Here is an 11,689-nt window from a genome sequence, read left to right on the forward strand (position 1 = left end):
GCTTCCAAGGAGTGGTCAGTTAGGACAGAGGACAGAACTCCAAGCCTGGAGTTGGGAGGTCCTGGGTTCAAATTTTGCCTCAGTCACTTCCTAGCTCTGTGACCCTGGTCCTTCTTCAGGCTTAGAATCAGAAGATAAGAATTTAAAAAACAAAACAAAAAAGCACCCATTTCACCTGCCCTATCTTTGAAATCTGCGGTCCCAGGACTGTGTATCCATGATTTGGAAGGGTTTTGGTTGCTTCCCTTCCCTGGCACTGAGCTGCTAACACACAAGGTCTTCATGTCTTTAATAGCTATCTTTTAAGATAATCCCGCTAGGGGATGGGAGAATAAGCGCTGCTTGTGGGATCCTGGGAAGTTCTTCTCTCCTCTTTCCACCACCTGTAAAATGGGAGTTTTTCTTAGGAAAGGAACCAAGAAGAAGGCGACCCTGCCCCCCAGGGGCAGTGGATGGCTCTCACCTCCCAGGGCTGGAAGGAGTCGGCCCAGCCAGTATAGGTGAGAAGGGAAGAGGAGGAGGAGGAGGTGCCTCCTGCCCGCCCGCAGTGCCCGGGGCCTCGGGCGGGGCCCGCACTGCCACCGCCTCCCTCACCTGGGCGTGCCAGGAAGGTGAGCAGTTGCAACCTGACACCTGGCCCCGTGAGCGCGCGGGGGCGGGCAGGGAAACAGAGCAGCGAGGTGGCCTCCCAGGGCCGCGCCCCTTGGGCCTGGGGCGCACCGGGCGAAGCGCGCTTTACACGCGATTCTCTGCGCGCTGATCGCGGCGCACGGACCGTCTGGCTGTCCAGACACCGAGCCCGTGATGAGCTTCATCCGGAAAAAGGGCTTCTACAGGCAAGAAGTGAACAGGACGGCCTGGGAGCTGCCCAAGACCTATGTGACCCTGACCCACGTGGGCAGCGGGGCCTATGGCGCTGTGTGGTGAGCCCTGAACCCCCCCCCCCACCCTGCTAGCTCTTAGATAGAGGTCGGCCTGGGCCGAGGGTTGAGTGCCCCGAGGATTGATTTGAGAGGCCGGAGCCACTTGGGCATGTGTTCCCCCATCTCCTCGGAGGTTTTCCAAGTGGTTGTTGGGGTCACTCTCTGTGCCCCTTGAGGGCAGGCGTTAAAATAGGGCGGCCTCCTTCCTCTCCCTGACTCCTCCAGAGTCACTGACAGGGTGCCCACCGGGCACCCCAAGCACAAGAGCTTCCTGACCAACTTTGGCACAGAGCTTCCCCATCATCTTCCATCAACCCAGTCTTTGATCTGTCATGGGGCCATTGTAACCCTGATGGAATCCGGAGCATCCCTAGCTGGTGGGAAATCCAACAATGAGGTTAAAGAGGACCATAAGAAGGACTAGATTTACAGATGCAATCATTTCCAAACCAAAAACCATAATGGATAGTCTGATGAAAGATCTCTCTTCCGCCCCCCAATCTGTGAATGGGTCCACACTTTTGATACTGGATCTGCTCTGGAAAATACTGATGGTGTGTGTGATTGCTATAGATAGGAGGAGAGAGCTAACCTGGAAAAGGTCTGGGCTGATTGTCACAAGGCCAGCAATGCCTTACATTTTAGCTCCAAGAACTGGAGCCGCTGGAAATCACCTAGAGCCGTCTCCTCATTCTCCAAAGGAAAGCGGAAGTAATTTCTGAGGGTACAGGGTACAAAGTAGGGAGAGCTAGGATCATATCATAGCTCAGAAAAACAGAGCTGGGGATGCTGTCTAGTTTAACCCCCTTACCTTATAGATAAGGAAACTGAGGCCCAAGGAGGTTAAATTACTTGACCAAGGTCTCATGTGTAGTATATATGTCAAAGGCAGAATTTGAATCCAAGTCCTCTGATTCCAAGCCAGTGTTCTTAGTCTTGTATGTACCACACAGCAGAGCAGAAAATCAAACCCAAGTCTGCTGACAACAGATGTAATGTTGGGTCACTGCATTCAGCTGCTTCCAATTATTTATGCTGCTTTTTGCATACAGAGTTCTTTCACATACAATTACCTTTTTTCCCCGCCTTAAGCCCTTAACCTTACCTCTTAGAATCAATGCTGTGTATTTTTTCCAAGGCAGAAGAAGGTAAGGGGAGTTGCTTAGAGTCACACAGCTAGACAGTGTCTGAAAATAGATTTGAACCCAGGACCTCCTATCCCTAGACCTGGCTCACAATCCACTGAGCCACCTAGCTGATCCCTACAATTATCTTTTTTGAACCTCACAACAATCCTATGAGGTCAATAGGCAACAGGTTGCCTTATGGTTCTTCACCTGTGTGGATGGAGGCTAACCCTCTGCACCACTAGTGTCTTTGTCCCTGACTCTCATTGACAGTTGTTTGGGCTTTTTTTTCCTCTTCCAGCCCCTGCCTGTCTTGGCCCGTTTGTGATGTAGTAATCTTCTCTTCCCACGCTGGTCTTTCTAGATTTACCTTGCAAAGGGGAAATACAGGCAGGCTGGCAGGTGGAGGCTGGTTTCCCAAATTTGCTTTGCCACTCCCCCAAAAACAGGATTAGGAGGAGCTAAGCTGGAAAAGAGTCATCAAAAATTGAAGGGTATATGTGTGCGTGTGTATGTGTGTGTGTGTGTACAGGAGTTGTCAGAAATTGAAGAGATATTTACGTGTGTGTATATGTGTGTAAAGAAATTAAATCAGAAATTAAAGGGGGGAGCAACTATGTGGCTTAGTGGATTGAGAGCCAGACCTAGAGATGGGAGGTCCTGGGTTCAAATCTGGCCTCAGATATTTCTTGGGCGAGTCACTTAATACCGATTGACTAGCCTTTATCTCTCTTCTGTCTTAGAACCATTGGTTCTAAGATGGAAGGTAAGGGTTTGTTTGTTTTTTTTAATTAAAAAAAAAAAAAGAAAGAAAGAAATCCTCCAGTTCAGAATGATTTGTATTCTTATAATTTGAGTCAGTTCTCCGTATATTTTGATCAGTACACAGTATTGATTCTAAGACAGAAGGTAAGGGTTTAAAAATTTAAAAAGAAATTAAAGGCAAGTGTGCCGAGTATTTGTTGCAAATAGCAAGGACTACCTGAACAGCCACCTCCCAACCAGCCCTGTCTCCTATGGTTCCTACAGTTCAGCCATCGATAAGAAATCAGGAGAGAAAGTGGCAATCAAGAAACTGAGCCGACCTTTCCAGTCAGAGATCTTTGCCAAGAGGGCCTATCGGGAGCTGATGCTATTGAAGCATATGCAGCATGAAAATGTATGTATGCAGGAAGGTTCAAGGGGGAACTTGGAAGAGTGAGAGGTTAGGAAGCAGCAGTTCAAATGCCTAAAACCAAGAGCAATGGACCTAAGTGTGGGACCTCAGAGATCACTTTTCCAGTCCCCTTACTTTGTAAAGAGGTAACTAAAGCTCCAAGAGCTGAAGCGATTTGCCTGAGGTCCCCCAACAAGTCACTAGCCAAACCAAGATTAGAATCTGTGTCCTGCCTCCCAGACTCATGTTTCTTCCATGTAGTGATGGACAAGGGAAACTGGATTGCGACTACAGCATTCTTTTCTTCTGCTTGGCATGGCCCTCTATCAGTTGGGAGGATGGGCAATAGGAATAAAGCCTCATAACTTAAGGGACAGCTGGGTGGCTCAGTGGATCAGAGATGGGTCCTGGGTTCAAGTCTGGTCTCAGACATTTCCTAGCTGGGTAATTCTGGGCAAGTCACTTAACCCCCATTGCCTAGCCCAGTGGTTCCCAAACTTTTTTGGCCTACTGCCCCCTTTCCAGAAAAAATATTACTTAGCGCCCTGGAAATTAATTTTTTTTATCTTAATAGCAATTAATAGGAAAGATAAATGTACCTGTGGCCATCACCGCCTTCCTGGATCGCTGCAGTGCCCACCAGGGGGCAGTAGCGCCCACTTTGGGAATCACTGGCCTAGCCCTTCCTGCTTTTTTGCCTTGGAACCAAATCACAGTTTTGATTCTAAGTCAAAAAGTAAGGGCTTAAAAAAAAAATCCCTTCATAACTCTGATTTAATCCCAGGATCCATTGTAAGGAAGACAGGGGGAGGTGATTTGAGGTGAGCTGTACTTGGGGCAGATGCTGAATCTAACTGGCCAGGAGATGACCAGAAGCCAAGGCAGGTAAAGTCCCCCTTTGACCTGTTGATTCCTTCTCCAGGTTATTGGACTGTTGGATGTCTTCACTTCAGCTACATCTCTGCACAACTTCTGTGATTTGTGAGTCTGGGGTATTTATCAATATCATTTCCCATTAAGCTGAAATAATGATCCTGGGTGGGGGGGGGGAGCATCCTGAACTTGGCATGTGCCTTGCTGCTGCCCATTTACCCTCTCTGGACTTATTCTATAGGAACCTCCCACTGCCTGGCATAGTACACTGCACAGAGGAGGTTATTGTCCTGGGCATTGGGGAAGATATAAATATGGCACAGTCCTTGCCTTCAAGGAGCTTATAGTCTGGAAGGGGATGATGAGATAGAGCACAGATGAATCTTTATTCATTCTTTCATTCACTCAAGAAATACTTATTGGATACCTAGTATAGGCAAGGAATTGTATCAAATATTATAGAGGATACAATGATGAATAAGACATGATTCCTACTCCCATGGAGTCTACAGTCTAAGAGGAAGAGAAGAAAATGCACATAAATAAGGTAGAACATAGGAATATACTATATATTAGATACTCCGAGTTGGAAAGCACACTGGACATCTTCTCATCTAATCTCAGCTTGCTCAAGAAAACTTGTAAACTGGGGGCAGCTGGGTGGCTCAGTGGATTGAAAGCCAGCCTTAGAGACAAGAGGTCCTGGGTTCAAATTCTGGCCTCAGATACATCCTAGTGTGACCCTGGACAAGTCACTTAACCCCCACTGGCTAGCCCTTACCGTTCTTCTGCCTTGGAAGCAATACACAGGACTGATTCTAAGACAGAAAGTAAGGGTTTAAAAATATCTGTAAGTTATAATCATCCATCATTTGGCCTTCAAGTGAAGGCGAAACAAATTGCTTATCAAAGCAGGCCATTCCACTCTTGGATAATTCTAACTGTTAGGAAGTTTTTTCCTGACATCAAACTTAAATTTACATCTTTGCAGGAGTTTAAGGAGTGTTCAGGAGGACAGGCACCTCTGGTGCTTTTCAGGGCTGCTCATCCACCCTTGGTGTCCCTGTGGCATCCAGCTCTCACCTATAGTTCTAAAAAGGCATAGCATGCACTGAAGCCATGTTGACTGATGGATTATACTGGGTAGACAGGCCTCAGACCCCTTGATGAGTTCCAAGCCTGTAAAGTCTTTCCAGAACGGGCAGATAAGAACACTTTGTTCCAATGGTCACAAAGGTGGCTGAAGCAAGTGCTGTGGAGTGCTTGGTCAGACTTGGAATATTCTGAAGTCATTCATCGCATCTTAGGCCGTCTCTAGCCTTCCTTTTGTCTTGCTGCTAGACTTGCTGATTCTGGAAGAGAGAGTGAGGCTGGCAGTTTGTACAACTCTGCTTCATTTAAATCTACCTCACTCAAAAGTCAAGGCATCACCCTGTGTTATCATTGGTTCTCTTTGAAAACAAAGGACCAAAACACCTCCATCATCTCTTTGCAGGTTCACCCCAGTGCTCCTGATTTCAGCTCTCTGGGATCACATAAAATAAGTGCAATATGTTTTCCAAGTAGCATATCTATTAATGCCAAATTGATGCCAAGTATTGGTTCCAAGGCAGAAAAGCAGTAAGGGCTAGGCAATTGAGGTTAAGTGACTTGGCTATGGTTATACAACCAGGAAATGTCTGATACCAGATCTGAACCCAGGACCTCCCATCTCTAGTTCTGGCTCTCTAGCCAATGAGCCACCTACCTGCCCCATAGATAGCTCTTTCTAGCTATCTTACAAGATTTTCATATTCTCTCTTGTATTATGACTTATCATGTGCATGTTAGACTATAAACTGTGTGAAGGCAGAAACCATGTCCCCCATCATATTTTCCATGGTGCCTTGCCTAGGGTAGGTGCCCAAGTGAATGAAAGAATAAATATTCTTGAGACTTATAGAATCAAATAGAAATTGATTTTAATGTTATCACCTAGACCTGTTCCATAGTACTGAGAAAAATTTTAAGACTTTAAAGCAGGACTATCCCCATTCTTCTTTTAAATTCATTCAGTAAGCATTTATTAAGTTCTTACCAGATGCCAGACATTGGCACTGGGGATATAAAAGCAAAAAAAATAAGTTTTTAAAATCCTTTCCTCAAGGAGCTAATAATCCACTACCGTATCTCCCTTGACAATCCATTGCAATTTCTCCTAACTCACTATTGGGAAATTCTTCCTTCTGTCCCATCTAAATAATAACTATCACTTATATAGCACTCCATAAGGTTTGCAAAGTGCTTATAAACATCCCTGGAGGTAAGTACTTAATGCTGTTATTATTATTACCATTTTAGAGCCCCAAGAAGCTGAGGCTCCGTTCAGAAAATGATAGTGTGTTTTTGTTGCTGTTCAGTCATTTTCAGTTGTATCTGACTCTGCATAATTCCATTTGGGGTTTTCTTGGCAAAGATACTAGAGAGCTTTATGTGTCCTTCTCCAGCTCATTTTTTTACAGATGAGTAAACTGAGGCCAACAGGGTTAAGTGACTTGCCCAGGATCACATAGTAAGCGTCTGAGGCATACAGGGAGCAAATATTCTAGCAGATCATCCCTGTGGAACCCAGTGGATGAGGAAAGTAAAGAGAGCGTCTTTCAGGAAAGGAAAGAGCCAGCAGGGTAAGGATTAAAGGACATAATTTGTAGCTGTGCCTACCTGGGCTGTCATCAGGGCACAGTTGCTTCATATAGTAACCCGACCACACAAATGACTCAAAATACTTACTGGGACGCATGTGGTTTTTTATCATTTTCTCTAGCATTTTTGATGTTAGCTCAGATGTCTATCTGTGTATCATGTGGTCGCTTCACCAAATTGCTGAAGTGGCAAACATCAGTAAGGAGGTTAGAGCATAGACTAGATTATAGTATGTGAGAACTGGAAGGGACCTTAGAGACCATTAAGTCCAACCCCCTTCTTTCCAGATAGAAAGACTAAGACCCACAGATGGGAAGGCAACATGTCAACAGGAATGTCTTATTATTTATTAATTTTATTTTATAGAATTTATTCATATATACATATATATGTGTGTGTATATATATATATATATTTATAATTATAATACACAGTTCCAGGCACTGCTATGTTCTAGAGATGTAAAGGAAGTCTAAAAAATTCCTGACCTTAAAAAGCTCCCAGTCTAACAGGAGAACCAGATCTGGAGATGGGAAGTCCTAGATTCAGATTTGGCCTCAGACATTTCTAGACTTCAGAGACTTTTAGAGACTCAATCCCCATTGCTCAGCCCTTACCGCTCTTCTGCCTTAAAACCAATAGAATTGATTCTAAGTATTCTAAGGCAAAAGGTATGGGCTTAACCAAAATGACCATGTCCCCCTAAGATAAATACAGAATAAACTGGAAGTAGTCTCAGAGGAAAGGTACAAGGGATAGTAGGGAAAAGACTTCTTTCACAGGTAGTATGGGAACCAAGCCAGGACAGGAACCACCATCTCCTGATTCCTCCACCAGTATTTTTTGGATTCTTCCTCTCTCCTTTCCTCCCTTCTTCCTTCCTCTCTGCCCCTTTTCTCCCTTGCTCCCTCCCTCCCTCTTTCCAGAAACATGTGAAGCCTAGTAGCAGTACGAGATATATAGCAGCTGAAGACAAGAATGTCACAAAGCAGTCAGTATATGATTAATTGCCAAATGAGTGGTATTTGTAAGAAGTATTAGAGGCATTCAGAGAACTAGAGAATTAGAGAACTAGGCAGACGAAGGCTTCACGGACAAGGAATTTGAGCTGAGTTTTGAAAGATGAGTAGAATCTGGATAGGCAAGACTAAGGCAGGGTTTTCTCTTCACCACTAAACTTCTCATCTGAGTAATCTCCATTTGTTACTTCCATTTTCTCACCAGCCTCCCTCCTTAACTCTGTCTTCCTTCCCCATCTTACTCCACCATTGTTGTGTAGGCTGTGGCTCAGCAGTTAGAGCACTGGACCTTGAGTCAGAAATACCTAAGTTCAAAATCAGCCTCAGATATTGCCTCGCTGTGTGACTTTGGGCAAGTCACTTAACCTAGGGGACAGCCAGGTGGCTCAGCAGTTAGAGCACTGGACCTTGAGTCAGAAATACCTGAGTTCAAAATCAGCCTCATATATTGCTTAGCTGTGTGACTTTGGGCAAATCACTTAACCTTGGATTGCCTGACAGAAGGATCCACTGGAGAAGGAAATGGAAAACAACTCCAGTATCCTTGCCAAGAAATCCCCATGGTGCACGGGGTCACGAATACTTGGACACAAGTCAAGGGCTTTCACTTTTGACACAATTGAATGGCTTTTTCTCAATCCTCATTCCCTGTAACCTGTATATAGCATTTTATACTGTTATCCATAGGCAACTGGGGATGGAGTAGGGACTGAAACGATATAATGTGACTCCGTGTGGGTTTTCTTGGCAGAGATACTGGAGTGGTTTTGCTATTTCCTTCTCCAGTTCATTTTACAAATGAAAAACTGAGGCCAGCAGGGTGAAGTGACTTTCCCAAGGTCACACAGCTAGTGAGTATCTCAGGCATACAAGGAGCAAAAAACATTCTAGCAGCTCAGCCCAGTGGAACCTGAGGCAGGAATGTGCCAGCCCAGGATGAAGAAAGTAAAAAGTGTCTTTGAGGAAAGGAAGGAGCCAGCAGTGCTGAGATGGCCTGGGAGAGGGCTTGAAGGATATATTTGTAGCTATATAAACAGACTATATAACACACTTGGAGTCAGGAAGACTTGATCTCATTCTTCCTCAGACACTTGCTACCTGTAACCCTGGGCAAATCACTTAACCTCTGTCTGCCTCAATTTTTTCCCCCTATAAAATGGAGATAATAATAGCAATTATTCTACAGGGTTTGTTGCAAGGATCAAATGAGATGTGTAAAGTGCTTTGCAAACCATGAAACCTTTCTTAATGCTGCTGTCAAGACTTTTCAACAGTTCAGGGAAATTCTCTCCCCTCTGGTGGCTTTGACACTCCCCTGACTTGATTCTCTACAAGTGTACTCAGGCTGCTCTTTCTCTGACTCCACTCTTCCTTCTACCTTCTACATGTTGGCCCACCCACAAGGGGCTGCCCTTTAGGCAGGGCTCTCATCACTGCCTCTTTTGGCAACCCCTGTGCTAACTGTTTCCACGTTCCTCTGCCTGAACACGAGAACACCTTGAGCTACTGGCTTGTTGACTTCCTTGGTGCTTAGCCAGGTCCCTTCTTAAAACTTAGGGGACTTGGGGATAACTAGGTGATTCATTGAATTGAGATAGGAGGTCCTGGGTTCAAATATAACCTTCCTAGCTCCTGGGCAAGTCCCTTATAACTCCTGTAGCCCAACCCTTAATGCTCTTCTGCCTTGGAACTGATACTTAGTATTGATTCTAAAACAGAAGGTAAGGATTTATTTTTTTAAAAGCCTTGGGAGCTTGGATAAGACAGAATTTTTAAAGCCTCCCCATCAAATGTGGCTTTCCTAGCTGTGTGATCCTAAGCAAGTCACTTACAACTCCTTTTGCCCAACCCTTAATGCTCTTCTGCCTTGGAACTGATACTTAGTATTGATTCTAAAACAGAAGGTTAGGATTTTTTTTTTTTAAAGCCTTGGGAACTTGGGAACAGAATTTTTAAAGCCTCCCCCTCCATTGGAAACTGTGGAAAGGCAGACTCTATTAACAGGTCCTTGGTTCAGATGTGGTCCCTTTGTAACCGTGCCCACACCCTACATTTTCCAGACACTTGGGAGCTCATTGGCGACAGTCCACAGAGCCATACTGCCAGTGTGCCCACAGAGCTTACTTACTATTTCCTGCAACAAGCTGAGAAAGAAGCTGTTGTATTTGCTGTTTTCACCACTCTTACCTACCCTGCTTCTTTCTCAATTTCTAGTAATAGAGTAAAAAATGGCTTGACCACTTCTTGCCTCCTTCCAACCCCCCAGCCCAGCACCTGTGTAATGTTTCCTCTCTTTAAGACCAGACTTTCCGTTGGTGGCTCTGTAGAGGGGAAGAGGAGAGGAAGAGGGTGTGGCCACATTTTGGACAAAAAGAGAAGGAAATCATTGCAGTTGTACCTGACACATAGTTTGGTTCAGTATGTGGAAAGATAAGGAAAACAGTAATAAAACAAGATGGTTGGCAGAAGCTCAAAATCTCAGTTGCAGAAGCCTGCGCCCTGAGAGTCATCCCCAGTGCCGGGGACAGTGCGAGGCACTGGGCCTTTCCACAGAGTTTCCAATGGATGGAGAGGCTTTAAAAAGCTGGTCTTTACTGCAAAAATGAATAATACGGAAATAGGATTTGAGTGATAATATATGTATAACCCAGTGGAATTGCTTGTCAACTCCAGGACAGAGGAGGGAAGAGGGAAGGGAGACAAGAAGAGTCATGTAACCATGGGGAAAAATTTTTTTATAAAAGTTTTTTAAAGAAAAAAGAGTCAATTTTATTCAGGTTCCTCCTACGTTTTAAGTGGTGAACAGACTCGGCACCCATGAAACCAGCAGCTCAGCTTCTTAAGATGTTCAGTCAGAAAAATGTGGAAACATAATTAGCATAGGGTTTGCCAAAGGAAACAGGTTAGCACATGAGATAGAAAGGAAGGCCAACTTGGGCAGCTAGACCATTCAGTGGATTGAGAGCCAGGCTCAGAGATGGGATGAGGAAAAGGGGTCTGGGTTCAAACACTTCCTTGGTGCTTCAGACACTTCCTAGCTATGTGGCCCTGGGCAAGTCACTTAACCCCAATTGCCTAGCCCTGGATTCTTAGGATCAATTCTAAGACAGAAAGTAAAGGTTTAAAAAAAAAAAGTCCATAGTCTAGTTCTGGAACTTGAAAATCCTTACAGCCTTCTAGCTGGGGCTCAGGCTAGGCTGAGCCCTGCACATAGACCTCACCATGGAGTAGTGGGGCAGGAAGTTTAAACTAGAGATCCCTGTTTTTAACCATGACATTCTCAAGCTTCTCTTTTCATGCCAAGTGGCAGAAGGGAATTGATCGGCCCAAGGTCCCACAGGAAGTAAAGTAGCAGATCTGAGATTTGAACGCAGGTCCTCTGATGTGCAAAGGCCAAGTTCTTTCACCACTGTGGGGCAGTAGCTCATCTCTGATTGCTGTAAACGCAAAAGGAATCTGACCTGGCAGGCTGGCGATCAGGTTGCTTGCTGGGATAGTATTTCTGTTCTGGGTCAGTCTTGCCCACTTTCTGCTTTTTTACCTTGCGCAGTCTTTTCAGAAACTGTTCCCAGTTTCCAAAAATATTCCTCTTCCCTTCTTAGAAAGCATCTTTTGGGGGGCAGCTGGGTAGCTCAGTGGATTGAGAGCCAGACCTAGAGACAGGAGGTCCTGGGTTCAGATCTGGCCTCAGACATTTCCCAGCTGTGTGACCCTGAGCAAGTCACTTAACCCCCATTGCCTAGCCCTTACCACTCTTCTGCCTTGGAACCAATACACAGTATTGACTCCAAGATGGAAGGTAAGAGAGAAAGAAAAGAAGAAAGGAAGAAAGGAAGAAAGGAAGAAAGGAAGAAAGGAAGAAAGGAAGAAAGAAAGAAAGAAAGAAAGAAAGAAAGAAAGAAAGAAAGA

The 11,689-nt window shown here is 44.9% G+C and overlaps 1 protein-coding gene across 1 annotated transcript in view; it reads left to right on the forward strand.

Moving 5' to 3' along the window:
* Positions 1-778: 778 nt before the first annotated feature.
* The window catches only part of MAPK13 (mitogen-activated protein kinase 13), a 23,317-nt gene continuing 12,406 nt past the window's right edge, over positions 779-11,689 (forward strand). Inside the window, exons 1-3 of the mRNA XM_044671993.1 lie at positions 779-923; positions 3,080-3,209; positions 4,129-4,187. Of these exons, the coding sequence (XP_044527928.1) occupies positions 805-923; positions 3,080-3,209; positions 4,129-4,187 (308 nt within the window). The 5' untranslated portion in view covers positions 779-804. The remainder of the gene's footprint in view (positions 924-3,079; positions 3,210-4,128; positions 4,188-11,689) is intronic.

The sequence above is a fragment of the Gracilinanus agilis genome, chromosome 4, assembly GCF_016433145.1.
Source record: "Gracilinanus agilis isolate LMUSP501 chromosome 4, AgileGrace, whole genome shotgun sequence".
NCBI classification, from domain to species: domain Eukaryota; kingdom Metazoa; phylum Chordata; class Mammalia; order Didelphimorphia; family Didelphidae; genus Gracilinanus; species Gracilinanus agilis.